A 26,117-nucleotide genomic window follows, 5' to 3' on the forward strand; every position below is an offset into this window, starting at 1 on the left:
TGTTCCACCCGTGGTGGCGAACGGTATGCAGGGGGTGAGCGGAGCTTAAAATAAACACCACGAGAGGTCAACACGCAGTGATGCCGACTTTCACCTTGCTGGTCCAGTTAGTTCCGCACTATGGAGCAGATACTGGCATTTTATTCTGTATTACGCGCAGAATGGCGTATTTTTGAAACACATGGTAGGCGCAGTAAGATCTATTTGACTGTAATACTCTAGAACTACATGACTCGAAATACCAAATTAATGACATGTTCAAGTTCACTGCGTACATGAGTTGTTTCTGCCAGTACTAGTGTGCGAGGAACATCCTTGAAGTTTGAGGGTTGCGGTTTGGCCATGGCATATGCGAAAACTGCTTGAGGTTTTCAAAATCAATGAAGTCATGACTTTAAGGTTTGGTGTAAACTCAACAGGTCATCACCCACTAGTACTGCAGCTATCATAATCACCTTGACTGTAACGTCACGACTGATATCCAGAGCAATTCGATAATTTACTATGGCTTCGAGGCCGGGAAACTGGGATTGCAGTTTGCTTTTATGAATTCCTTCAATGGTCGTGAGTCTACTGTAAATTTCCCTAGTTAAACAGACATAATTATCATTAAAAGGATTATGTACTGAGTTACATTAATAGCGTAGTCAGCCAAGAATTTCAAAATCGTTTATCGTTTACTAGGGTTCGGCGTTGCCGAATCTGACCTTGCTTGCCTGCACGGTCTCGGATTTTTCTCAAGTTGTCGTCACATACTGCAGCTATGATCTCTTTCATTGTTAATTTATCCAGGGCAGAATTGAGCTGTTGCGAGTCTCGACATGGTTCAGAAACTTGAAACTGGATGGGTAATGTCACGACATACAGTCACGTTCAACATTTATTGATGTTTATTATTGTTTATTATTGGCAGTTAGTCCGTCAGATTTTGTCAGATGGCATATGACCTTGCTTGCAAGGTGATGTACAAGATACGAGGACATGTACGTAGGATCCGATTGCAACCGCGTTTAATTGCAGCAACGTTGAAGCTGGAAGTTCTGCATCGTGGATCAAATTTGTACTTAATAAGTCGAGCACCCTTAGACTGTTACATAAAACGGTTATGCTCCTTCATGACTCCGAGCTAGCTCAGTTCCCTAAATTACTTCCGGCGGGATCAAGGCAGGATAGGACGACGCATGCACTCAAACCATATTCCTGCCGTGTACAACCTCCTTGTTGCTCGCGTATGTCAGCCTACTGGTCAAAAGTCTAGTTACCACTTGAAGCGCCACCCTTCCATTAATCTGGCGCACCCTACGTCCGCCGGCAATCTGCGGTCCGGCGTCACTGGGCACGGTTATGTTTGTGAACCGAGCTGGATCCTTGGAGGTGCCAAACAGGTGTTACAAACTCGTGTGCCCTTCTTACATACTAGTTTGCGGCATGCTGCCCTTGACATGAATTCTTACATATAAACTTAACAGCACAGGCAGCTTGAAGCGCATACTTAACTCCATACCCATCTCGTTGTGTATAGCCTCTTCAAGTTGTAGAACAACGCTTAGCACCCACATTCGAGTCATGGAAGAGAATGCGCTTACAAAGTGAGTCGGCGACTCCATAATATACATCCTCTGGTGGTCTCACTCAGTCCATGAGGCCACATATACACATCTACAATAATATCATCACTAGCGACCTCGCGTCTCAAATTGAGCTTGGATCTCCAATTGGAGATGGTTCGTTTAGCGAGGTTTATCGGTGTGCCATCAATGAAGGCAAGAAGGAGGTCTGTGGCAGTCTATCTGAGCATCTTAAGCTCGTGCATAGAACATCTACTAGGTCGCAGTGAAGATAATCCGAACCATAATACATCCTCAAAGATCTCTGGAGAAACTTCAGAGCGTAAGTTTTCTTTTGCAGATTCAAATGACACTTCATTATGATCTATCATTGTAGGCGATGGATCGGGAAGTCGCAGTATGGCTTAAGCTCAGTGAATCGGCTTATATCGTGCCGCTACTTGGCATTGCAAAATTCTCTCCTCCTGGGTCGTTGCCAGCTCTTGTTTCAGAATGGATGCCTTCCGGGCCATTAAATCAATACCTCAAGAAGTACGCCAAAACCCTTGATGCTTCCGCTAGAGTTGAATTGGCGAGTCCCTCATTTACATCAATCACATTTAACAGATGTTCATCTATTTGCACGCTACTAGTCCAAGGGTGTCGCTGGCGGCATCAATTATCGTCTGTCAATTTCTATATAGGCGTTATTTCAGTTATTGATAGGCTCACCCAGTTCGCTTGGAGGAAGTCGTTCATGGAGACCTTCACCCCGTATGCACGATTATATTCTTGTAGACATCGCACTCATTTGCAAGCCTCAGGCCAATGTGCTGATCGATCGCGAAGGGAATCCACGTCTTACAGATTTTGGTCTCGCGATAGTCGTAGGAGACCCAGAGTTGCAGTGGGGTACGACGACTGCGGCACGTGAACTCAATGCTCGATGGCGTGCACCTGAAGTCCTTGGAATAGAGGACGAGGTGGCCAAACCAACTTTCATGAGTGATATATATTCCCTTGGAAGCATTCTTTTCTTTGTGCGATCTCTTTTTTCTTTCTGTATTCCCAACCTCATTCTCTCCACTTAGATCATCTCAGGGGATATACCATGGAAAGAGAAGAGAATATCGAGACAAATTTTTGTCGAACTGTCGAACAAAGCCACTCCCACACGCCCAGACAATATCCTTAATGGTCACTGGAACTTGATTCAAAAATGCTGGTCGTGGAAGGCGAAGGATCGCCCGGAGTCTACAGAAGTCCTTGGATGCATCGAACAATTTGGGGTCGACGACTCGCAGGTCCTGCAGCCCAGACATCGCAATCAATGGCAAATTCTAATACATTTGTTGTTAATTCAGGCGTCCATTTCGAATCAACCAGTGGATCTGACAGGTCAGATCATCGGTCAAATCGACTGCCTTGTCGCAGGAGGCAACTTTACCAACGTGTACAAATGCGAATGCAAACAGGCATCAGGACGTATTAAGGTCTGGCTAATGCTGGTATGACATTGATGTAGTTGTTGACTACTGCGCTGTAGGTTGCTGTGAAAATCATCAAATTTGGCATCTCAAAGGAAGAACTAGAAGTGAGGATTCTGATATTTTTCTACGATCTGTGCATACTTAAAAATATTTGATTGCTAGAGATTACGTCACGAAACTAAGATCTGGGCGGTCCTCAAGCATGATCACACCGTCCGTCTTCTTGGAACGGCAAGAGAGTTTGGGCCATCTCATGTCCCACCAGCCCTTGTCTTTCCTTGGTTTGAGACTACGCTCCCTGGCGTTATCCGAGAACGGGGCACTGAACTGAACATTGGGTCGAAACTGGATTTGGTGAGCCGATGTTTGCATCTAGACTGAATTCTTCATATCAATCCCCACTAGCTTCTCGGGCCAGCATCTGCGCTTGAATATCGTCCGTCTTCCTGTCCTTTTTCGTTTTCCTTCGACTGATATGATCGTCATTAGTTCATGGTCTGGGCATCGTCCACGGGGATGTCACTAGTGTTCGTTGAACTTCTTTACCTGAATCTCTGCTCACAGAAAGTTTCAGCCCAATATTCTAGTGGATATCTCAGATGGGAAATACCGCGCGTGCCTCACTGACATCGGGTTGGCAACAATTTTGGGTGGCCATTTAGGTAACCGCGTGGTTGACGGATCGCAAGTTCAACTTGATGCGGTCAGGTGGACCGCGCCAGAGTCGCTCAGTGGCGGCAGCCCGACCGAAGAGAATGATATGTATTCTTTTGGTTGCATCATGTTCCACGTAAGTCTAAAGTTTGCAAGTTTGTACCCACTATTGCTCACGATCGTCATACTCAGCTGTTGACTCTATATACTCCTTGGTATACAGTCACCAATGAGTTAACAGTCGCTGAACACATTCGTGGGGGAGAACAGATGTTGCGTCCTGCGCCATCAGATTCGCTCGATCTCACGGATGCACGCTGGAATATGATTCTCGAGTGTTGGTCAGCCATGGTGTTACGTCCATCTGCTTCGATGGTCATAGGCTTCTTGAAAAGTGAACTAGAGGCTTTGTCAGCCGATGTAGGTTCATTCACGGCTGGTTTTTTCCTACCTTGCTGAATTTTTGCTCTTCATAGGATAAGACTATTTGTGGACTAGGAGGGGAACATGCGGTGCCTCTTATCAAGTACGAGGCGGACAAACCGAGCCCTGCAACATTGGATCTATCCCCCCACATTACAAACGCACCCTGTAATGGGATCCGGCAGTGTTTGCCAGTTGATGTGTCGGCCTCAGAGGTGACAGATGATTCAGATACTTCGATAGACGATGTAGGTTCATTTATGATTTGTCTATCTTCATGCAAGGCCAAACCATTATTCTCACAGCACGCGACTTTTGTTAGGGAACAGAGCAATCATCGGCGGACATCCTCAGACATATTTGACGCAGAGCAAAGAACGGCATCTGGTGATGTCACACATCCAACCCGCGAGGAGGATCTACAGCCTCCAAGTCGGGTCAGTCCAAATCCTGCAATACTTCGAAACTCTTCTGGAGTCTCGACGTTGGTGAGCACTTGTCGTTACATTGATCTGTATGCACTCATCCTCCCATGCAACAAGCTTCCTTTGAATGTGTTGCTATTCGGGGAGACTGGAGTCGACAAAAGCTCTATCATTCAATTGATTGTCGGGCAAAATATCACGGATGCAGCGCCGGGTGCGCCTTACTCTATGCTGAAACGTACCGCCGGAGTTACCCTTAGAGAGCGCCGTTTCGAACTTTGGGAAGTTTCTTTCTCAACGAGTTTCTTCCCGCGATTTATTGCAAAATGGCGACTAAGAGCATCGTATAAAAGGCTGTATAGGGACGGTGGGGCGCCTCTTGTCCTATATTGCATGAAGGGAACAAGTACCCCGACAGCATCCAGGGAATATCAAGATTTCACTGACATTGTCGGCTCCACCAGCTGCGTATCAATTTCTGCTGTGGTCGATGGTTTGGAGGAGTCTCTGACAAACATGGATGATTGGTGGACGAAATACAAGGGGGACCTGATGCGCCTCGGCATGCAGTTTTCCAAACACGTATGCATCACTTCGCTCCCCGATGATCCCAACGCTTTACGATCTCGGGAGACTATCTGCAACCTCATCGAATCCTACGCATCATATGTCCCTGGACACACATCATAGAATATGTTGGTAGTAGCGGGGCGTTCTGACGTGGCTTGTGCAGGTCACATTAGTGAACTCGTGACTGCTTCAGATATTGTGGCTACTATAGAAGGATTTAGATTTAATTATGCTCCTACCAAACATCGTATTATTATGTATGCTACGAGATATCTGATTTACTCATACACAACCGTAGACGGTTGCTAATATAGACAAGCAGGAGATGCCGCCATCGCAGCCAGGAAGGCCTGGACGGAAGCGCGCTCGTGTGGATGTGGTCGCAGCCAACCGCAGGTTTATTGTGATCACATCGAGACCTATAGGTTTTAATATCGCAACTTGAAGTCATTGATATTTGCGGACACCATTGGTATATTCATGCCAGGAAGCAACGCTAACCCAATTGAGAACGTTTGCTTCTGGTGTTGCCGGATCAAGGGTTCGGCCAACCTTCTAGGTAACTTCCGAAGCAGGAGGCGGACGCAAGGTTAGCACATGCTGAACGACAGTGGCCTAGCGAGACCTAACGAGCAACATAATCTTTGGCACATCATGCGGTAGTTCGAGGCATATGGCTCTCGGATCCAGCGGTAGGGGTCAACATATTGAACCTCAGTGATTCCTGGCCGACTGGATCACGGGAGGTTATGCGGTTATGAATTCAGACCTGCCTAAGAAGATGATCGATTCCATTGCATCAAAAGCACTGCACAACGTTGCTTGCACGTTGCAGTAGGGTTCTGGGTTCAACGAAAAAGGGTAGTCAATATGCAACCTCATGTTCGCATTGCAGGTCGTAACATTCGTTGTGCACCGTGTCATGCTTGCAGTGGCATAAGTATCAGAATCCATTGAATCATCGCTCTCATCGAAGATTGTCCACCCAGCCAGAAGGAACACATTTGCTATAATCGTGAGCGCATCGTCATGCCTCCCTTGTGCTAGAAACCCAGTACTGAAGAACCGCCATGCTAGGTTCATTGCCAATGTCTTCCAAAAACATTGTTATTTTTGGAGAGAGCGGCGTCGGGAAAAGCTCCATCATCAATCTCCTCGCAGGCAACCAGGTCGCTAGAACCTCTCCGGACACCAAACATTGTACATTGCGCTATCAAGCGTATGATATCCACATCAGGGACGTGCCGTATCGCATCTATGACACTGCCGGGGTCGACGGCAATCGCATGGATCCTAGCGGATTTCTCGATGCAGTCACCAATGCTGACAAGTTGATGAAGGAGCTGAGGGATAACGGAGGAGTCCATCTGCTGTTGTATTGCATCAAGGCAGGCAGAATACCACCGACGTTCGTCACCAACTACAGGCTATTCTATGAATTTTTCTTCGAGGAGAAGATACCAGTCGTGCTCATCGTTACTCACCTGGAGAGGGAGGATCCCATGGATCATTGGTACACGCGAAACAAGGAATCGTTCGACCGCCATGCAGTCAAGTGTGTTGACCATGCTTGTATCACTGCGGCAGCCAACCTGGACCCAAAATACAAGCAGAAGTACGAAGCCTCCAGAAGGGAAGTGAAGGACTTGATCACAAGGCATGAGGATACGGTGGTGGACTGGAATGGAGGAGATGGGTGGCTTGCCAGGTTCATCGGAAAGTTGAAAGACCTCTTGACAGGACGTCCAAGTAAGTCAGACATTCTTGGAGTCCTCACGAAGCGTTGCGGGATGGATGATAACCTAGCGAAAGACGTGATTCAAAAACTCAATAGATGACGGGAGTTTACTCGTTTCGATAGCTGGACACAGGGGCTGTTTCATGATGACCGTGTAATACGACTAGTAGGCGGGACTAAAATATTCGGTTCTGCTATCTTCCTGCAACGTGAGACATGGAAATTCAACGTGGAGCGCACTCACCAGCAGTTCCTGTACGTGCTCCTCAGCTATAACTCAAGGCCTCCGTCCTGACTACCTCATGCTTGCGGCTCTGTATGCGAGTTTGTAAGGTGGCATTATTAATGGATGTACCCAGTACGTATCCTAGTTACGCCTTCGCCCGTAGCAGCACGGCTGCCGCATGCCAAAGTATCAATCCAGGGCACGGAAAAGTCGTGTCAGAAAGCTTCTGCATCATATAAGGGTACATACAAGGCATCAGCCCTGACAGATAGCTAGGAAAAGTCACGTCAATTCTGACCGCCCGAAGGAACAAGTCGCTTCACCTCGACCACCTCCCATAACCCGCCAGCTACCCATTATACACATCACGATGGCGAAAAAGAAAAGCTCCATTCGCGCTAAAAACATCGTTATATTTGGCGCAATGGGCGCCGGAAAGAGTTCCCTCATAAACCTCATTGCAGACAAAAACATCGCTCAGACAGGCTCCAACCTCAAGCGCTGCACCCTCACATGGACCAAATATGTGTTACCCAAGCTCTTTGATGATGAGATGCAGCACAACATCTTCGATACGATGGGCATCGAGAACCCAGAACTCGAGCCAGAAGAGTACCACCGATCCATCAAAAATGCCAGCCGCCTTCTCCGCGAGCTTGATGCATGCGGCGGCACCAATTTACTGGTATATTGCGTTCAAAAAGGCCGTGACAGTGGAGCATTGCGGAGTAACTACCAGCTATTCCACGAAGTGTTATATCGGCGGCGAGTCCCCATAGTCATGGTGGTGACGTGCCTCGAGGATGAGACAGTCATGGAGGAATGGTGGACGCGGAACTGTGCATCGTTAGAGGCATCCCAAATCGTCGTGGAGGGACATGCATGCGTAACCACCCTGAAGAATGAAGATGAGAAGTACAAGGCATCGAGAGAAGTCGTGCGTGAGCTGATCCGGAAGTATGCAGCTGTTACGCCAGTGTCAGGGGGATGGAAGCATGAGAAGATAGGCAGCGCGTTCATGCGATGGATTGGGTATCCTGATCCGGAGGATAAGAAGTTGCAGAAGAAACTACAGACGGACCTCGAGGATCAATGTGGCATGAAGACACCGTTGGCTTTGAGGGTCGCAAAAACATTCACGTACACGTCACGGTAGCCTAACAGACTTGCTCCTGTGGTAAGGATTGATCGTTATACATTTCACGTACTACACAGTAGCTTTAATGTGTACCGGGCTTGCTTCCAAGTTGTAGATAAGTATATGGTATTGCCGGTTGAGTTGTGTTTTTCGTTGAAAAAAAATCATGTTCTCACAGCGCTTATATAAGCACGTCGTGAAGTAAGGAGCGTTAATAGTCTAAGTACACAAGGGACAGAAATTGGAATTAAAAAAAAGGAGTAACCACTGCCAGTGCTGGTCGAGTATCATTGCATTATAAAAGTACTCGCTATAGAATCAAAGACCCATCCGAGGATACATATCAAATGCAACTGATACCCAAGTCTTCAGCGATGATCATCGCAGCCCGCTCTCCGATGAGAAGTGCCGTCGAACAAGTGTTCTGTGCATATCGTTAGATCGCACATAAAAAATTCTTTGTTCAGTACTTACCGCGCCAACATTCAACGGCGAAATGGACATATCTGCAACCTTCAGGTTCGACACCCCGTATACATTAAGCCGAGCGTCGACGACTCCATGATCTGCCTCCGGTTTCATGGCACAGGTCCCAAGCTACAAATACAAAGATCGGATATGAAATCATGGAAGGTTCAGCCTACATACCGAGTGGCATGGAGTTTGCACTGATGTTCAATTCAGCATTTTATTGTGATAATTGGGATGGCAATTGAGCACTTACCGATGTCGCGGAGGAATCGATCGATCACCTCGTCATCCTCGGCAGTGTAGACAATGTCGGGCGCATCCAAGTCCACTGGCCGGGAGGCTTCTCTACAGGCTGCAGCGCTTCCCTGCGGGAAATCAGGATGGCCGGCAGCGACTTCACCTCGGTAGGAAGCCATGCGTCGAAAAATTTCGCGTGTTTTTTTATACCCGAAGTTGAGAAGAACAATATCGGATGGACTACGCGGAGTGTCTTGGTCACGCAAAGTGACCCAAATGAAATATGTCCACTCACTCATCTAGGATGCCGGTATTGAAGTCCATTCGTTCTTTGCCGTCTTCTGTCACGTTGATATGGACGCTTCCAGCAGACACGGGGTAAAGCTAACGAAAAGATTAACAGAAGAACCACAGGGTAGCCGGAGAGCAGTACTGTAAAATAACAGGCAGTCATGTAGTTACGAGTAGGTAGTATACTCGATAGCGGCCTTGAGAGTGGTGGAAGATATCTGGCTGTCATGAGAATTTCCATATCATTAGAGCTAAGTAATATGCACGTACTGCGCAAAAGGAGTAAATATTGCAACAGCCTTGTCAGGCCGGTCCTGGAAGAACTCCTTCCAGCGTGGTTGAAAGGCTGGACTCATGGCTTTCAATTCTTCGTCATCAGGACGCCACTTGATTTTCGAATCGATGTCCACTGAGATTCCATTCAGCAAGATACCAGCAATGATGATGAGAACTTGTACCAACTTTTGTGCAAGGCTTTCTACATTCAAGTTCAAGTAGTTGTGAAGGTGCTGGAATCATGGAGAGAAACATGCTTACCCTGTAGAATACTGTCCCCACGAGAGAGGGCCTCAGTGGTAATGATCTCGTCGGCAGCCAAGTATGGAACAAGGACGAGATAGTGATCTGACCGTCCTCAGCCAAGCTCATAGAATAAATGTATCAAAGTGCACCTCGATACTTTTCTCCGACGCCAGGTAAATTCACTAGTTGGTCGATGCCGCACCGCTTGAGGATAGCCTCGGCACCGATCCCAGACCTCTCCAGAATGGTCGGAGAACCGAACGCCCCAGCAGAGACAACAACAAGTTTTGATGCTCTTACAATACTTGACGACTGATTCGCATCCGGGCAAGACACTAGATCGCTGGTGAACTCGACACCCACAGCACGTTTGTCCCTTTCATTTCGAAAGCCGTCAACCGTTTGCTGCAGATGTGATCCCAAGTGGCCACTTACTCGAAGATGACCCGCTTCACGCGCTTTCCGTCCCAGACGTGTAAATTCGGGTTGTGAGCTTGGTTGTAGACATATTGGTGAGCCGCATCAGAACGCCTTCCGGTTGACCCATCAATGTACCTTTTCTTCATGAGCCAAAAAATCGAATAGAGTACGAGTAAAGGGACTCACTTCTGAGACGGCTGAGATAGATCTGGTTAGTGGTCGCAGATAGAGAAGAAACATCATAGCGTACACTGTATGTATTGCATTTTTCCAAATCTTCGGTATCGTCGGCATAGTGCCTCTTGTGATAGGTCGTGCCAACCTGGATGAACTCTTTGGAGATACCCATTTTACACCCACTAGATGACACTTCGATAGGTCCGTCATAGCCGTGGGTTGGACAATCGGGCTGCACCTCATATGTCTCCAGCTATAAAGTGAAAGTATAAGCAATTCGAACAAATATCGTGAAAACAAATTTGAGACCTTCTTCATGAGGGGAATCAATTTTTCAGATTCCCAGCCATCGACTCCCCAATCATCATAGTCCGAAGCAGGTGCACGGGCGTATACCATAACTATCTCGTTATCAGAGTCTTGTTAATCGTCGCAAGTATGTTACGCACAATTCACACAAGAACCTCCACCAATGCAACGACCGGAAGGAACGATCGGCGCACGACCATTCAGACGAGAAGATGGATTTCCGATGTTGAATGTGACCGTAGTGCTCGTCGGTGCTTGGTTTAAGTAAGCTTGAGAGGGTTGGACATGAATAGATTTATTGAGGCTGTGTTGACCCGCTTCCAGGATCAAGATCCTGAGAGAGGGATCATATGCGGCTAAGCGACCTGCGACAACACAAGCTGTAGTGCCACCTGTACAGAGTGATGTGTGAAGAGGGTAAACGACCACAGGATGTTATTTGCTTACCTCCAGCAAAAACGATGTCGAATTCTGACAGGATTGGATGAGACATTGATATGGAGGGTTACTTTCAAACTGCCCCTCGCTGCTTCCATCTTATAAGACTCATGAGTAGTCGACGCGACTAGCGACACGTCACAAATCCAACAAGACTGTGATATGTGGCGATAATGTTTGCATTCACGAGGCCACGTCGCGGCCTAGCCCAAGCCTAGCCTGAATGTCAGACGAATGTGATCACGTGATTATCTCGAACCTATTGCCAAGCCAAAGGTAGATACGTCATTAGCACCTACTTCAGAAAGGGTATGACGCTCTTTCATTACGACTCACATGTGCATGAGAATTGTGATTTGAAGTACCGTTAATGTAGTAGTCGTGGGGTTCAGGTAATAAGTCGATATAAACGACGAAATTTACCTTGGCAAGGTAAACGTCGTAAACCGGCGGGTTGCAGTGCAAGAACCTTGCGTAGTTACAGCCTCCATAGTTATCAGTGTTCACGTAGAACCTTTGCCTCTGTAGGGTGCTCATACCGAAAGAAGTCCTCGTTGATGTTGATTCAGTCCCCTCGTGCTTTCAGTCCTGAGATACAATTGCTGGCATCTAGAGGGTCAGACAGGTCAGACGTTCAGTACCAAATATGGACTACGTCCCTGGTGGTGCATTCGGAAACGTTTACAGATCAGTGGATGCTTGTAAAGGTCTGGCCGGCTCTGGCGTCACCTGCTAGCGCTGATCAACATATCCATTGTCGCATTACAGGTCGCAGTAAAACCTTCAGGCCTGAACCCACCGCATGGATCACGCCTCAGAACAGCTCTTAAGGGTGTATGTTTTTTTTTTCGATTTTGAGCACTATTTGTGTAGTTTTGCTGGATATTGCGATGGGAAAGTCCTACAAACGTTGGGGGCAAAAGCACTTCAACCCTAATGGGGCTGACAACGATGACAATACCAGCAGATTGGCTCACTCGGTCGGTGGCAGAAAGATTCGCGTTGTGACATTTACATCATGCGTCGACATGAGTGAGGCCCGTCGAGCCCGTGACAAGAGTCGCACTGACCAGTGTCATGCTATGGTAGATGCAATCTCAGACGACGAAGACCCGCTGGAAGTCCCTAAAGCTGGCCCTAATCAGATCTAGGGAGTCAGAATTAAATACGCCTCTGACGATACAATTCAAATGCAACCGATGCCAAAGTCTTCAGCAATGATAATCGCAGCCCGCTCTCCGATGAGAAGTGCCGTCGAATAAGTGTTCTGTATATATCGTTAGATCGCACATAAACAATTCTTTGTTCAGTGCTCACCGCGCCAACATTCAACGGCGAAATGGACATATCTGCAACCTTCAGGTTCGACACCCCGTATACATTAAGCCGAGCGTCGACGACTCCATGATCTGCCTCCGGTTTCATGGCACAAGTCCCAAGCTACAAATACAAAGATGAGATATAAAAATCATGAAAGGTTCAGCGTACATACCGAGTGGGATGGAGTTTGCACTGGTGTTCAATTCAGCATTTTATCGTGATAATAGGGATGGCAAGTGAGCACTTACCGATGTCACGGAGGAATCGATCGATCACCTCATCATCTTCGGCAGTGTAGATGATGTCAGGTGCATCTAATTCCACTGGCCCGGAGGCTTCTCTGCAGGCTGCAGCACTTCCCTCTGGGAAATCAGGATGGTCAGCAGCGACTTCACCTCGGTAGGAAGCCATGCGTCGAAAAATTTCGCGTGTTTTTTTATACCCGAAGTTGAGAAGAACAATATCGGATGGACTACGCGGAGTGTCTTGGTCACGCAAAGTGACCCAAATGAAATATGTCCACTCACTCGTCTAGGAAGCCTGTATTGAAGTCCATTCGTTCTTTGCCGTCCTCTGTCACGTTGATATGGACGCTTCCAGCAGACACGGGGTAAAGCTAACGAAAAGATTAACAAAAGAACCACAGGGTGGCCGGAGAGTAGTACTGTATAATAACAGGCAGTCATGTAGTTACGAGTAGGTGGTATACTCGATCGCGGCCTTGAGAGAGGTGAAAAATATCTGGCTGTCATGAGAATTTCCATATCATTAAAGTTAGGTAATATGCACGTACTGCGCAAAAGGAGTAAATACTGCAACAGCCTTGTCAGGCCGGTCCTGGAAGAACTCCTTCCAGCGTGGTTGAAAGGCTGGACTCATGGCTTTCAATTCTTCGTCATCAGGACGCCACTTGATTTTCGAATCGATGCCACTGAGATTCCATTCAGCAAGATACCAGCAGTGATAATGAGAACTTGCACCAACTTTTGTGTAAGGCTTTCTACATTCAAGTAGTTGTGAAGGTGCTGGAATCACGGGGAGAAACATGCTTACCCTGTAGAATACTGTCCCCACGAGAGAGGGCCTCAGTGGTAATGATCTCGTCGGCAGCCAAATATGGAACAAGGGCGAGATAGTGATCTGACCGTCCTCAGCCAAGCTCATAGAATAAATGTATCAAAGTGCACCTCGATACTTTTCTCCGACGCCAGGTAAATTCACTAGTTGGTCGATGCCGCACCGCTTGAGGATAGCCTCGGCACCGATCCCAGACCTCTCCAGAATGGTCGGAGAACCGAACGCCCCAGCAGAGACAACAACAAGTTTTGATGCTCTTACAATACTTGACGACTGATTCGCATCCGGGCAAGACGCTGGATCGCTGGTGAACTCAACACCTACAGCACGTTTGTCTCTTTCATTTCGAAAGCCGTCAACCGTTTGCAGCAGATGTGATCCCAAGTGGCCACTCACTCGAAGATGATCCGCTTCACACGCTTTCCGTCCCAGACGTGTAAATTCAGGTTGTGAGCTTGGGTGTAGACATAGTGGTGAGCCGCGTCAGAACGCCTTCCGGTTATCCCATCAATGTACCTTTTCTACATGAGACAAAAAATAGAATAGGCTACAAGTAAAGGGACTCACTTCTGAGACGGCTGAGATAGATCTGGTTAGTGGTCACAGATAGGGAAGAAACATCATAGCGTACACTGTATGTATTGCATGTTTCCAAATCTTCGGTATCGTCGGCATAGTGCCTCTTGTGATAGGTCGTGCCAACCTGGATGAACTCGTTGGAGATACCCGTTCTACGCCCACCAGATGACACTTTGATAGGTCCGTCATAGCCGTGGGTTGGACAATCGGGCTGCACTTCGTATTTCTCCAGCTATCGATTGAACGTATAAGCGATTTGAATACACATCCTGAAAATGAATTCGAGACCTTCTTCATGAGGGGAATCAAATTTTCAGATTCCCAACCATCAACTCCCCAATCATCATAGTCCGAAGCAGGTGCACGGGTATATACCATGACTATCTCATTATGAGAGTCTTGTTTATGATGGCAAGTATGCTACGCACAATTCACGCATGAGCCTCCACCGACGCAACGACCGGAAGGAACGATTGGCGCACGGCCGTTGATATGAGGAGATGAATTTCCTATGTTGAATGTGACCGTGGTGCTTGTCGGTGCTTGGTTGAGGAGAGCTTGAGAGGGTTGAACATGAATAGGTTTGTTGAGGGTGTGTTGGCCCGCTTCCAAAATCAAGATCCTGAGAGAGGGATCATATGCAGCTAAGCGACCTGCTACAACACAAGCTGTAGTGCCACCTGTACAGAGTGATGTGTGAAGAGGGCAATCACTACAATATGTGATTTGCTTACCTCCGGCAAAAACGATGTCGAATTCTGACAGGATGGGATGAGACATATCGGATATGGAGGGTTACTTTCAAGCGAGTGCATAGTGACTGTTACCACTCCGCCACCGTTCGGCTGCCAAGCCGTGGCGAAAACAAGGTGTTAAAACTAGTACCAGTAGTAGTATAACGTAAAAAGACCTCACAAACCTTGTCGGCTCTGATAATTAGTAAGTACATCTGCAAAACGACTGAAATGAACCGTGATTGCAGGGCGACACGTCCGAATCACACGAACAAGGACTGTGATATGTGGCAATAATGATTGATCATTGCATTCACGAGCTCATCGCGCGACGCGAGGTTAGCCTGTTCGAATGTGATCACGTGATTATTTCGACCAAACGTAGTCCATTAGCACCCGGTACCCGCTTCAGTCAGGAGTACGCGGAATGACAATTGCAAGCTTACTCACATGTGCATGTGCATGAGGGGTGTGATTTGAAGTACCATTAATGTGGTAGCCATGGACAGACTGGGGTTCAGGTAAGTTGATTTAAACGACAAAATTTACCTCGCCAAGGTAAACTAGGTTAGTGCAGTGCAAGAACCTTGCGTAGTTGCAGCCAAGGCTATCAGGGTTCAGGTAGAACCTCTGCCTCTGTAGGGTACTCATACTGAAACAAGTCGTCATTGATCCAGTTCCCTCGGTTTTTTCAGTCCTGAGATGCAACTGGCACTGGCAGAAGGTCAGACCTTCGGTACCATATATGATACATCACTGGTGGTGCATTCAGAAACGTTTACAAATGTGGATACCTGTCAAGGTCTGGCCGGCTCTGGCGTCACCTGCTGATCAACATATCCATTATCGCACTGTAGGTCGCAGTAAAACCTTCAGGCCTGAACCCACCGCATGGATCACGCCTCAGAATAGGCCTTAAGGGTGTATGTTTTTTTTGCAATTTGCTGTATATTGCGAATGTTGGGGGAAAACCTAATGGGGTTGACAACGATGACAACACCGGCAGATTGGCTCACTCGGTCAGTGGCAGGAGGAGTCGCATTGTGACATTTACATCATGCCGTTGACATTGTATGCAAGAGTGAGGCCCGTCGAGCCCGTGACAAGAGTCGCACTGACCAGCGTAATGCTATCGCAGATGCGATCTCAGATGATGAAGACCCGCTGGAAGTCCCTAAATCTGCTAGGAAGTCATAATTAAATACGCCTAACGGTACAAATCAAATGCAATCGATGCCCAAGTCTTCGGCAATGATCATCGCAGCCCGCTCTCCGATGAGAAGTGCAGTCGAATAAGTGTTCTGTGTATATCGTTAGATCACACATCAACAATTCTTTGTTCAGTACTCACCCCGCCAACATTCAACGGCGAAATGGACATATCTGCAACCTTCAGGTTCGACACCCCGTATACATTAAGCCGAGCGTCGACGACTCCATGGTCTGCCTCCGGTTTCATGGCACAAGTCCCAAGCTACAAATACAAGGTCAGATATGAAATCATGAACGATCCAGCTGTACATACCGAGTGCGACATCGTTTGCACTGATATTCGATTCAATATTTCACTGTGACAATGAAAATGGGATGCCAACACTCACCGATATCGCGGTGGAATCGATCGATCGCCTCGTCATCTTCGGCAGTGTAAACGATGTCGGGCGCATTCAAGTCTACTGGCCCGGAGGCTTCTCTGCAGGCTGCAGCACTTCCCTCTGGGAAATTAGGATGGTCAGCAGCGACTTCACCTCGGTAGGAAGCCATGCGTCGAAAAATTTCGCGTGTCTTTTTGTATCCGAAGTTGAGAGGAACAATATCGGATGGACTAAGCGGAGTGTCTTAGTCATGCAAAACGCCTTGAAATGAAATGCGTCCACTCACTCATCTAGGATGCCTGTATTAAAGTCCATTTGTTCTTTGCCGTCATCTGTCACGTTGATGTGGACACTTCCAACAGACGTGGGGTAAAGCTAATGAAAAGATTAGCAAAAGAACCGTAGGGTAGCCGGAGAGCAGCACTGTATAATAACAGGCAGTCATAGAGCTACGAGGAGCTGGGATGTTCGATAGCGACCTTGATGGCGGTGGAAGGTATCTGGTTGTCATGAGCATTTCCATATCATCCAAGCTAAGTAATATACGTACTGCGCAAAATGAGTAAATACTGCAACAGCCTTGTCAGGCCGGTCCTGGAAGAACTCCTTCCAGCGTGGTTGAAAAGCTGGACTCATGACTTTCAATTCCTCGTCATCAGGACGCCACTTGATTTTTGAATCAAGGCTGCTGAGATCCAAATCAGCACGATGCCAACAGTGATGATGAGAACTTGCACCAACTTTTGTGCAAGGCTTCCTACATTCAAGTAGTTGTAAAAGTTCTAGAATCATGGGAGAAGCATGCTTACCCTGTAGAATACTGTCCCCACGAAAGGGGGTAACGATGTCGTCGGTAGCCAGGTATGGAACAAGGACGAGATAATGATCTGACCGTCCTCAGCCAAGATCATAGAATAAATGTATCAAATCGCACCTCGATAATTTTCTCCGACGCCAGGTAAATTCACTAGTTGCTCGATGCCGCACCGCTTGAGTATCGCCTCAGCACCGATCCCAGACCTCTCCAGAATGGTCGGGGAACCGAACGCCCCGGCAGAGACAACAACAAGTTTTGATGCTCTTACAATACTTGACGACTGATTCGCATCCGGGCAAGATACTGGATCGCTGGTGAACTCAACACCTACAGCACGTTTGTCTCTTTCATTTGGAAAGCTGTCAACCGTTTGCTGCAGATGTGATCCCAAGTGGCCACTTACTCGAAGATGATCCGCTTCACACGCTTTCCGTCCCAGACGTGTAAATTCGGGTTGTGATCTTGGTTGTAGATATAGTGATGAGCCGCATCAGAGCGCCTTCCGGTTGACCCATCAAAGTACCTTTTCTACATGAGCTAATAAACTGAATAGACTAGGAGTAAAAGGACTCACTTCTGACACGGCTGAGACAGATCTGGTTAGTGGTCGCAGATAGAGAAGAAACATGATAGCTTACACTGTATGTATTGCATGTTTCCAAATCGTCAGTATCTTCGGCATACTGTCTCTTGTGATAGGTCGCGCCAACCTGGATGAATTCGTCGGAGATACCCAACTTACACCCACTAGATGACACTTTGATAGGTCCGTCATAGCCGTGAGTTGGACAATCGGGCTGCACTTCGTATTTCTCCAGCTATCGATTGAACGTATAAGCGATTTGAATACATATCCTGAAAACGAATTCGAGACCTTCTTCATGAGAGAAATCAATTTCAGAGATTCCCAACCATCAACTCCCCAATCATCATAGTCCGAAGCAGGTGCACGTGTATATGCCATAACTGTCTCATTATTAGATTATCGTTTATCATTGCAAGTATGCTACGCACAATTCACGCATGAACCTCCACCGACGCAACGACCGGAAAAAACGATCGGCGCACGGCCGTTGATATGAGGAGATGGATTTCCTATGTTGAATGTAACCGTGGTGCTCGTCGGTGCTAGGTTGAGGAGAGCTTGAGAGGGTTGGACATGAATAGGTTTGTTGAGGGTGTGTTGACCCGCTTCCAGAATCAAGATCCTGAGAGAGGGATCATATGCAGCCAAGCGACCTGCGACAACACAAGCTGTAGCGCCACCTGTACAGAGTATGTGTGAAGAGGGTAAACGACTACAATATGTGATTTGCTTACCTCCAGCAAAGACGATGTCGAATTCTGACATGATTGGATGAGACATATCGGATATGGAGGGTTACTAGTTACTTTCAGGCAGCCCTTCCGAAGTTCCATCTTATAACATTCATGGGTATAGTTGACGCCGGTATCGGGGGACTCCGACTGACGACACATCGTATGCATCACAAGTCACGCGGGCACTAGGAAAATGCTGCTCTAGTACATAAGTATACTAGTGTCGTAGCACCTTATCGCGGGTGTCGCGGGCATATCGTAGCACCCCCCAAATATGGAAAGAAGGTGCCCGCGATAAGGTGCTGCGACACTTGTCAGTAACTCATATTCAATTTCAAATCAAGTTGACTTTTCTGCTATCGATGGCTTGAGCAACTTGTGTCGTTTGATCCTCACTAGCAATGGTCAAATCTATCAGTCTACTAGTATGTCTTGCAATCTTCTGTGTGCGAGGTTAACAAGGACGACAGGGATCAAGGAGGCGATGAGGGACGGAGTGATGATGCTGGGAACTGGTAAGATGGGTTTCGAACATTGCGTACGTGTCTTGGACTATTGTTTCTGATGAGCCAACTTGCTAAACCATCACACGTCCTGCCACACACAAATTCACACTCATCACGCCTCTAATGACTGCGGAAGAAAATTCGTTCATCAGGAATGCCCCGGAAATGTTATATACATCCATACTAATGTCATGGTGGCATATGTCACGAACACAATGACAATCGTAACCATGCCCGCCATACTCGAGAAGTTAGCATGTTCAGCTGCCAATCCTCATGCACATGCCCGAGCTGTGGGGCTGTACACAGGTGTCACTGGAGTCCAGGAGGACCGAGAACACGAAGAAAGGTGCCATTGACCGCGTCAGGCTTCAGACCGCAACTACGCAGTCGCTCATTGAAAAGAAATGAACATAACATTGTATGCGGAGGAATCAGACTACAATGCAATTTAAAAGATCGTTTATCGATTAGCAAGTAAGTGTAGTTAACGCGCACTCACCATTTAGGAACACCGCAGCAATCGCAGCAGTACTTGGCGCAGCATCTTCACACGATGAAGACTGATAGGGTCCAGCCTAGCCTGAATGCGACCTCTTGCTCCGTAAGGTCGTGTTCAAATAAGAAGTTACGTCGTTAACCCACAATATTAATCAGAATGCAACGCCTCCCATCCAAGCCCTCTCCTCATTAAGTCCAGACAACAACAAGCTTGGCTCGTCTTAATTTACTCTCATTCTCAGTCTCAATACACGCCAGCAAATGATATTGTCCACTGCGACTGCTCTCATCACCACCATACCTTACTCATCATTAACGTTCACTGGGCATCAATGCATCATGCTCGGACCCCACCTGCTCGCTCACCCTGGCAACCACAATGCCCCAGTATTAATCATTCTTCGGAAATGATAAAACTGTTAGCTGTCACCTCAAACTAGTGTTCGATGTGAGTAGTTTCAATTAATGTGATAGCAATATACTCACCCTCAAAGTGCCCGCAACTATGATATTCATTCAGTCCAGGTCCGAGGGTCACGCAGATGATTAATCGGGAGACGATGATGAAGAAACAGATAAACGCTGGTCCTTTGAACGTGAGTATCTTCTTCAGCCCTCGAGCGCTATCTACTGAGGTAATTGCATGCTAGCACCTGCAAAACACGAACCCCCTCTGGATCCAGCACCTCAATATACTGATGACACGTTTACAACGACACGTGCGTAGTTGGTCCATTGGAGAGTACCAACACACGTACGCTGGGGGCCCGGCGTATTCGGACTCTTGCAAGAGTCAAAGTCTCGAAGAAGCTGAGAGTAACTTAAGCCTGAGGAGCCAAGTGCAGAGCGGTTGGGAGTATCAGTGAAACGAGTGTTCTTTCCAAAGAAAGACAATCCATCGATAGTACCTTCACGACGATGTGACCGACTAGAACTTGTGCAATGAGCTTTTCCATAATCACCCTTCATCCTATCAGTTGCGAGTGTAGTGTATCACAATATAGGTTCTGCCAACTTAGATTTCGTTTTTATATGTTCCCTCTAAACGTATATATTGATCCAGCTAACAGGTACGGCGCAACAACCCATCTTCGACGACCACAAATTTCATACACAATAATCAAGCAAAATGGCTCTACATAGTTTGAGGGAAGGTTTAGTGGCTGAGTATCTGGACCTGTGACGTCCAGACTCCAGAGCAGTTGGCAAGGTGATGGCTGCTGGACGAACTCATCCAGTTACAGCAGGCTTGAATCTGTTCGTTGTAAAAATTCTAAAGGGTAGTCATTACCTATCTATAAAATAAGAGCTGTCCACGTACATGAAGTGATAGTAGAACCAAAATGTCCGAGGGACATCGAAACGTGCTAGCAGCAGACACAGGACTTCCTGCCTCCATGTTCGCCAGGGTCTATATGGACTGCTACTGCTTGCTGGTGTTGTTGATGTTGATGTTGCGTATCAGGGTCCGGCTCGGTAGTATCCAGATATTCATCAGGTACAATGTCCGGGTCTTGGCCAGGAGCGCCCGCAGCAGCATTACGCTGTAGATATACGCATCAGACAACCGAGATATGGTGATAAGAATCGACCTGACCCACCTCTTTAGCCTTCGCGAATGGAACATCGACAACGGGCGATGTTGCATGATGGGGCGGCCGGGTGAATAGGTGTCGTAGGTGAGTTTTGAGGGTGGTGGCGACGGCAACCGGTGGTGATGTGGTGGGTGGTGCAGGTACAGGCGCAGGACCTTCCTGAGGGCTTCTCGTCATAGCAAGCTTGAGTCTTTTGAGACGCCCAGGGCGCTGTTGAGGTCTTGGCCGGGAAATCTGAGAATGCTGTAATGAACAATGTGAGAGAGAAAAAAAGGATGTGTTGTTGCACACACTTGATGCAATCCGTGGAAGAAATTGGGTTCTGTATCATATCCATCTGGTTCTTGCCCGGGAATCTCTGCCTGCAGAACAGTCGGTGGCGAAAAGGGTGAAACAGGAGGTACATACACCAAGAAGGTCATTGTGCGCAACGAGTGCATTGCATTGCTCCCTGAACTCTGAGTGACATGTGGGTGAATATCATAGCAGCGAGTGACATGACTGAAAACTTGCCATTGGACCAATCAAGGCAGCTGGCCTTCGCAGATTCATCGATGGCGTTGATCATGGATTGGTGTGCTTCCAGGGCTTCATCGGGTTTACTTGCGGAAAGGAAAGCCTGGCACCGTCTCTGGTGTGCAGTGAGCAACAATGACTCGAGGTCCCAGCCGAAGAGCTACACAAAAACTCAGTTATGAAAAGTATTATGCATGCATCATCTTGGCGCACCATGGTCAAGTCCTCGTACGTTTGAGTCATGAATTTTGATGAGAAAATGCCTGAGTTGACAGCGGTGGTGAAGTGATCAGCGGCTTCGTCGTGACGCGCGCCATCGCAAGCTTTGATTCCGAGCTGAACACGTAGATATGTCTATTGTACGAGTTGAAAAATCAGGATTGATGATCGAGTGTGGCCACATGACACTCACTTCCACGACACGACGCGCGAGGGGATCGACATTGGGACAAGCGGCAGCCAGGTCTTTAATGAGCAGCATTGCTTCCTCGTGTTGATCTGCATTGAAGAGTACGATAGCCTGGAATACCGGATGAAGCAGAGAGCATGCGAGACGAATTAAATGTACCTTGATCAAGAGAAGAAATTGGTTGGTTTCTGAATTTTGGTTCGTGAACATGGATGCAACGTCGAATGCTACCCTTGCTTCCCGGACATGACCTTTTCTGCAGAGGGCCATGCTTTTGGAGATAAAGCCTATCAATGATGGCCTAATGTTGATTGACTATGTCACGGACGGAAGTTAGCTTTTTGTAAGACGACAATGATGGGTGAGTCCATCTCACCTTGATTGCATCCTCAAGGGCGTTGTCCAAGTTGTGCTTCCGGGTCATAACGAACGAACGATTGGCATATGAAGTAAAGTCGTCAACGTTGGTGTGGATCTCTTGGGTGAGGAGTTCTTCAGCGATAGACAAGTCCCCAGTCAGACATGCATCGCGGGCTGTTGTGATATCAAGGATCTGTACGAAGGATGCTCGAATTGTGTAATGGGAGTCAGAAATGGAAACTCGCCTTTGAATGTTGTACTGCCCATTCTGAGATCTTATTGTCTTCACCTCCGCTAAGGATGTGCTTGCCGTCCACAGAGAACGTGACACATATCTGGCTGAATGGATGCTGGAAGATGGCGACGGTTCGTTGATCTGAGAGCCGCCAGAGACGGACATGCTTGTCATCAGATGCAGAAGCGACGAGGGTGCCAGCGGGATGAATGGCAATGGCGTTGATAGTGTTAGTGTGGCTTTTCCATGGATGACCGACCTGCTGCCAGGTCGATGTGTCCCACTCCGATATGTCATTTCTGCCTCCTGAAAGAAGGCGTGTGCCATCGGGCGTCCACACGAGTGACGTGCTCCATGATTCATGCACATGACCTGTCAAAGATGCGACGCGTTCCCTTGTGCATGAATTATAAATGTGGATGTTCTCGTCTGTTGCGATGGCAAGAAGTTCACCAGAAGGCGAATATCGAACGCAGAAGACACAAGGGCACTCGATTGGATCTCCTTGTATCTGCCACGTTTTGGTACACCAAAACTTCACCGTGCCGTTCCTTGAACCAGTGGCTAGCACCGTTCCATCCGGAGAAAAATCCAAAGAATAGATTCCGTTGGAGTGGACTTTGATGGGTTGGGTAATAGATTCGCTAGTTTCACCGTGCCAGGCGATGACCTCTCCATTTGAATCACCGCTTGCTATTATTCTACCATCTCGCGATATCGCCAATGCCTGCACCCAACTGCTATGCCCTTCCATCTTCTTCAACACAACACCTGTCTTCAAGTCCCAAAGACGAAGTGTCTTGTCGTATGAGCCCGTGGTAATTATTCGTCGTTGGTCGGGGAACACTGCGACTGCCCTTACGGCGTTCTCATGATCTTCAAAAGTTCGAATGGGTGTGGTGCTTGGAATGAGCCGTGACATTTTACTGGAGGTTGATGGTGTTGGCACGGCCGAGGATTGTGGGCGTCTTTCTCTAAGTTACAAAGGTGCGTGTATTCTTCACCACGCTAACCTTCCTCGTTTCCATAGACGCCCAAAACACGAGGCAGTTTGCCATCACTGTTTCAGCAAGAATGCTTCCAACCGGTCATAACCGACTGCAATGCCTAGTACATGCGTCCGACATTTGTCTTCACAGTTTCAAGCCCTACCGAGACATTAAGCGAGTATCAGCTCTCCAACTTGAACGTTCAAGCTATGACCGATCATCTTACGACTCGCTGTAGACTAGTATAAAATACCCGCGTGTCTATGGTGCGTCTTGATTGGTGCCGGTGAACGTTGATCCCCGTCTGGAAGGGAACGTTTCCAGTACTATGCACCAAGAAGCTTTTGCCTGCAGTGAATTCGAGCCGGAGAACGATTATGCGCATCATAAATAAATTCAAGGACATTGTAGCCAATGATGTGTGAGCCGCAAAGTAGTCTCGATTCTAGCATTCCGATCAGCATCAGTGGTGTCCGCGCCCGGCCACCCCCATTTAACGAGCCAAGTTGCTCCGTCATGCCACGACTGTACTTTGCGACTAGCTAGTGTGGACATCGTAGAACCACGAGTGCCAACGAAGCCAGCTCCATTCGACTGGATGATAGCGTCGAGGAACATCGGATGCCTGGTAACAGCCACAACTTTTAGCGTCAGAATGATATAATCGACTCACCATTTTCCATAGATATCCTATGTCTGCTCCGCTGCATAATCTACCCACATCCACCCCAACGCCCTAGCATCTGTCCACCATTCCGGGTCCCTTTCGTCGCTCGACATGATAACATGTGTGGCATCAATACCTTTTCGTGTGCGAAGCTCTTCTTGCACCTCAGACACCATGCGCGCAATGACAGACAACGAGGCAAAGCACTAGTCCGCTGGAAACTCCTCGCATTGCTGGCTAAAGTCACCGTGTCGTGTGTGGATCGATATATACTATCAAAAAATTAGATCTGTAGAGCAACCTATGCCCGAAACTTTCACTCGCGGGAGGAGTTGGTTCCGTTACTTGTACATTCATGGCGCGTTGGGCATGTGCGTCGGCAATCTTTTCCATGCTTGCAGTCCATCGCATGTGTTGGCCTACAAATCTCCATGCCGGAGAATAGTTTAATCCCCATTCTCGTGTATGATGCCCGCTTATGTATCAAAGGAAATTGAAGCATAATATGTGATCGTCCGGGGGAAGGAAAACCTGGTGCTGAGGAGGACGATTCGTTAATGATAATTCCAGGCTTTTCGAGCAAGCCTCTGGAAACCCAAGTGATGCGAGAGACCAAAAGGATGCATGATTGTGTGTACGCTAGGAGATGTCTGCTCGACCCAAGCTGAGGTTCGCGTCCACGAAATATCTGTGATGGCCATGGATTAAATCACCAAAGAGGGATGTTCGAAGTTATCTCACCGAGCTTGAGCAGGTTCAGGGAGGGACTTCGTCGTGGTTCAGGAATCTCGATGTGTTGTTGAACGGTTTCCCAAACAGCCCAACAACCAAGATCTCCGACAACCTGACTTTCTGGATACTTTACTTCGCGCCATTGAAGCAAGTAAATCCTTATGGCTTGACTGAGTCGAGGGATGTCAAACACTTCCCCGAAAACAAATGGAGGTGCGCTTGGGTCGATATGAGTAGAGAGGAACTTTGGGATTATGGGTGTATGTTCTGTTGCGAGAGCGAGGTATATCAAATTTCCCTAGTCAGTTGAAGATAGTACATTGCGCAGGAGTACACTGTATGTCCAGTCTATAGCTTGAGGGCTTAAGCAGGATATTTCAAAAGCCGAACAACTTAAAGACAGCCGTCAGAGCTACGCATGGCGTCCTGAGAGACGGCTTTTCCCTTTAGAACTCGTCCTAACCGGACGCATAATTGGTGCAGACGAGGCAGAACGCTGGGGCATCGTACGGGTTGTACGCGCTGAGGAGGCCGTAAAGGTGGCAAGCGATATTGCAAGCAAGGGACGCATCACAGTGAATGTAGGTGAGGAGGCCGTGAATGCAGCGTTTGAAGTGAGCCTCGCTGAGATTTGAGAAGCGGTTATTCCATGCTTTGCTTTCGACCAAGGATCAGAAGGATATTTTGTCCGACTAAGCTTTGCACTGATTCCTTTCAATCTTGCTAGGCATGGCTGCCTTTGCTGAGAAACGAAGGATGCACTCGTAAGGGCGTTCTGTATATTATGAGGGAACACATCCCTGTGTTGTCCTGTGTTGACCCACATTGATGCTAGGTTTGAGTTTCCGACATCAGAGTTTACATCACTAGACTATTACAAAGATATTTGAAAACTGAACTTAACCCTAATGGCAACGATGACAATACAAGCAGATTGGCTCACTCGGTCAGTAGCAGGAGGAGTCGCGTTGTGACACTTACATCGTGTGTCGACATTTTACGCAAGAACGAGGGTCGAGGCCCGTCAAGCCCGTGACAAGAGTCGTTTACCAGCCTCACACTATGGCAGATGGGCTCTCAGACGACGAA

General features: G+C 47.6%; 6 protein-coding genes across 6 annotated transcripts; 3 read left to right on the top strand and 3 right to left on the bottom strand.

The window, feature by feature from the left end:
- The first annotated feature begins 1,206 nt into the window (after nucleotides 1-1,206).
- Nucleotides 1,207-4,724, top strand: F5147DRAFT_36634 (kinase-like domain-containing protein). Its single transcript, XM_041429401.1, has 17 exons — nucleotides 1,207-1,589; nucleotides 1,645-1,774; nucleotides 1,828-1,890; nucleotides 1,945-2,139; nucleotides 2,201-2,231; nucleotides 2,284-2,321; nucleotides 2,372-2,587; nucleotides 2,639-2,851; nucleotides 2,912-3,040; nucleotides 3,094-3,141; nucleotides 3,200-3,391; nucleotides 3,443-3,473; nucleotides 3,527-3,564; nucleotides 3,612-3,827; nucleotides 3,884-4,111; nucleotides 4,168-4,329; nucleotides 4,437-4,724. Exons 1-17 carry the CDS (start codon nucleotides 1,567-1,569, stop codon nucleotides 4,476-4,478), a joined length of 1,995 nt encoding a protein of 664 aa, XP_041296183.1. The 5' UTR covers nucleotides 1,207-1,566; the 3' UTR covers nucleotides 4,479-4,724.
- Nucleotides 4,725-6,197: 1,473 nt separating this feature from the next.
- Nucleotides 6,198-8,229, top strand: F5147DRAFT_631121 (uncharacterized protein; the record flags this gene model as incomplete). The annotated part of the gene is made up of 2 exons (XM_041432791.1): nucleotides 6,198-6,858; nucleotides 7,388-8,229. The coding sequence occupies 2 exons, from the start codon at nucleotides 6,198-6,200 to the stop codon at nucleotides 8,227-8,229; spliced, it is 1,503 nt and encodes a 500-aa protein (XP_041296184.1).
- A 150-nt stretch (nucleotides 8,230-8,379) lies between these two features.
- Nucleotides 8,380-11,272, bottom strand: F5147DRAFT_834849 (GMC oxidoreductase-domain-containing protein). Its single transcript, XM_041443934.1, has 15 exons — nucleotides 11,086-11,272; nucleotides 10,779-11,030; nucleotides 10,639-10,730; nucleotides 10,403-10,582; nucleotides 10,339-10,349; nucleotides 10,168-10,287; nucleotides 9,882-10,108; nucleotides 9,748-9,834; nucleotides 9,481-9,688; nucleotides 9,353-9,428; nucleotides 9,215-9,303; nucleotides 8,936-9,159; nucleotides 8,860-8,879; nucleotides 8,686-8,808; nucleotides 8,380-8,635 (listed from the first exon to the last, which is right to left on the bottom strand). Exons 1-15 carry the CDS (start codon nucleotides 11,129-11,131, stop codon nucleotides 8,555-8,557), a joined length of 1,836 nt encoding a protein of 611 aa, XP_041296185.1. The 5' UTR covers nucleotides 11,132-11,272; the 3' UTR covers nucleotides 8,380-8,554.
- A 716-nt stretch (nucleotides 11,273-11,988) lies between these two features.
- On the bottom strand, nucleotides 11,989-14,923 carry F5147DRAFT_788027 (GMC oxidoreductase-domain-containing protein). The gene is made up of 16 exons (XM_041442974.1): nucleotides 14,787-14,923; nucleotides 14,481-14,732; nucleotides 14,341-14,432; nucleotides 14,105-14,284; nucleotides 14,041-14,051; nucleotides 13,870-13,989; nucleotides 13,584-13,810; nucleotides 13,450-13,536; nucleotides 13,381-13,396; nucleotides 13,190-13,327; nucleotides 13,062-13,137; nucleotides 12,924-13,012; nucleotides 12,645-12,868; nucleotides 12,569-12,588; nucleotides 12,394-12,516; nucleotides 11,989-12,343 (listed from the first exon to the last, which is right to left on the bottom strand). Exons 1-16 carry the CDS (start codon nucleotides 14,830-14,832, stop codon nucleotides 12,263-12,265), a joined length of 1,782 nt encoding a protein of 593 aa, XP_041296186.1. The 5' UTR covers nucleotides 14,833-14,923; the 3' UTR covers nucleotides 11,989-12,262.
- A 739-nt stretch (nucleotides 14,924-15,662) lies between these two features.
- Nucleotides 15,663-18,771, bottom strand: F5147DRAFT_36759 (GMC oxidoreductase-domain-containing protein). Its single transcript, XM_041429405.1, has 16 exons — nucleotides 18,519-18,771; nucleotides 18,213-18,464; nucleotides 18,073-18,164; nucleotides 17,837-18,016; nucleotides 17,773-17,783; nucleotides 17,602-17,721; nucleotides 17,316-17,542; nucleotides 17,191-17,268; nucleotides 17,123-17,138; nucleotides 16,932-17,069; nucleotides 16,806-16,881; nucleotides 16,668-16,756; nucleotides 16,388-16,611; nucleotides 16,312-16,331; nucleotides 16,138-16,260; nucleotides 15,663-16,087 (listed from the first exon to the last, which is right to left on the bottom strand). Exons 1-16 carry the CDS (start codon nucleotides 18,562-18,564, stop codon nucleotides 16,007-16,009), a joined length of 1,773 nt encoding a protein of 590 aa, XP_041296187.1. The 5' UTR covers nucleotides 18,565-18,771; the 3' UTR covers nucleotides 15,663-16,006.
- A 5,644-nt stretch (nucleotides 18,772-24,415) lies between these two features.
- F5147DRAFT_650291 (uncharacterized protein) lies at nucleotides 24,416-25,857 on the top strand (the record flags this gene model as incomplete). Its single annotated transcript, XM_041433436.1, has 6 exons — nucleotides 24,416-24,549; nucleotides 24,584-24,667; nucleotides 24,796-24,930; nucleotides 25,029-25,241; nucleotides 25,432-25,609; nucleotides 25,756-25,857. The coding sequence occupies 6 exons, from the start codon at nucleotides 24,416-24,418 to the stop codon at nucleotides 25,855-25,857; spliced, it is 846 nt and encodes a 281-aa protein (XP_041296188.1).
- Between the last annotated feature and the right edge of the window lie 260 nt (nucleotides 25,858-26,117).

This window comes from Suillus discolor, assembly GCF_016758755.1.
Source record: "Suillus discolor strain FC423 chromosome Unknown F5147scaffold_11, whole genome shotgun sequence".
In the NCBI taxonomy this organism is placed as follows: Eukaryota; Fungi; Basidiomycota; class Agaricomycetes; order Boletales; family Suillaceae; genus Suillus; species Suillus discolor.

Excerpts from the sequence above, each read along its gene's own strand:
- F5147DRAFT_36634 (XM_041429401.1), top strand. The coding sequence starts at position 1,567 with ATGGAAGAGAATGCGCTTACAAA. Across the intron at positions 2,140-2,200 it reads CTTCCGCTAGAGTTGAATTG|TCCAAGGGTGTCGCTGGCGG; the intron begins GCGAGTCCCTCA and ends GCACGCTACTAG. Across the intron at positions 2,852-2,911 it reads TTGGGGTCGACGACTCGCAG|GCGTCCATTTCGAATCAACC; the intron begins GTCCTGCAGCCC and ends TTGTTAATTCAG.
- F5147DRAFT_834849 (XM_041443934.1), bottom strand. The coding sequence starts at position 11,131 with ATGTCTCATCCAATCCTGTCAGAATTCGACATCGTTTTTGCTGGAG. Across the intron at positions 9,429-9,480 it reads ATATTTACTCCTTTTGCGCA|ATATCTTCCACCACTCTCAA; the intron begins GTACGTGCATAT and ends CATGACAGCCAG. Across the intron at positions 8,880-8,935 it reads TCGATTCCTCCGCGACATCG|TGCAAACTCCATGCCACTCG; the intron begins GTAAGTGCTCAA and ends ATTGAACATCAG.
- F5147DRAFT_788027 (XM_041442974.1), bottom strand. The coding sequence starts at position 14,832 with ATGTCTCATCCCATCCTGTCAGAATTCGACATCGTTTTTGCCGGAG. Across the intron at positions 14,285-14,340 it reads TGATTCCCCTCATGAAGAAG|CTGGAGAAATACGAAGTGCA; the intron begins GTCTCGAATTCA and ends TTCAATCGATAG. Across the intron at positions 12,589-12,644 it reads TCGATTCCTCCGTGACATCG|TGCAAACTCCATCCCACTCG; the intron begins GTAAGTGCTCAC and ends ATTGAACACCAG.
- F5147DRAFT_36759 (XM_041429405.1), bottom strand. The coding sequence starts at position 18,564 with ATGTCTCATCCAATCATGTCAGAATTCGACATCGTCTTTGCTGGAG. Across the intron at positions 16,261-16,311 it reads TGCAAACGATGTCGCACTCG|CTTGGGACTTGTGCCATGAA; the intron begins GTATGTACAGCT and ends TTGTATTTGTAG. Across the intron at positions 16,088-16,137 it reads CGCCGTTGAATGTTGGCGGG|AACACTTATTCGACTGCACT; the intron begins GTGAGTACTGAA and ends CGATATACACAG.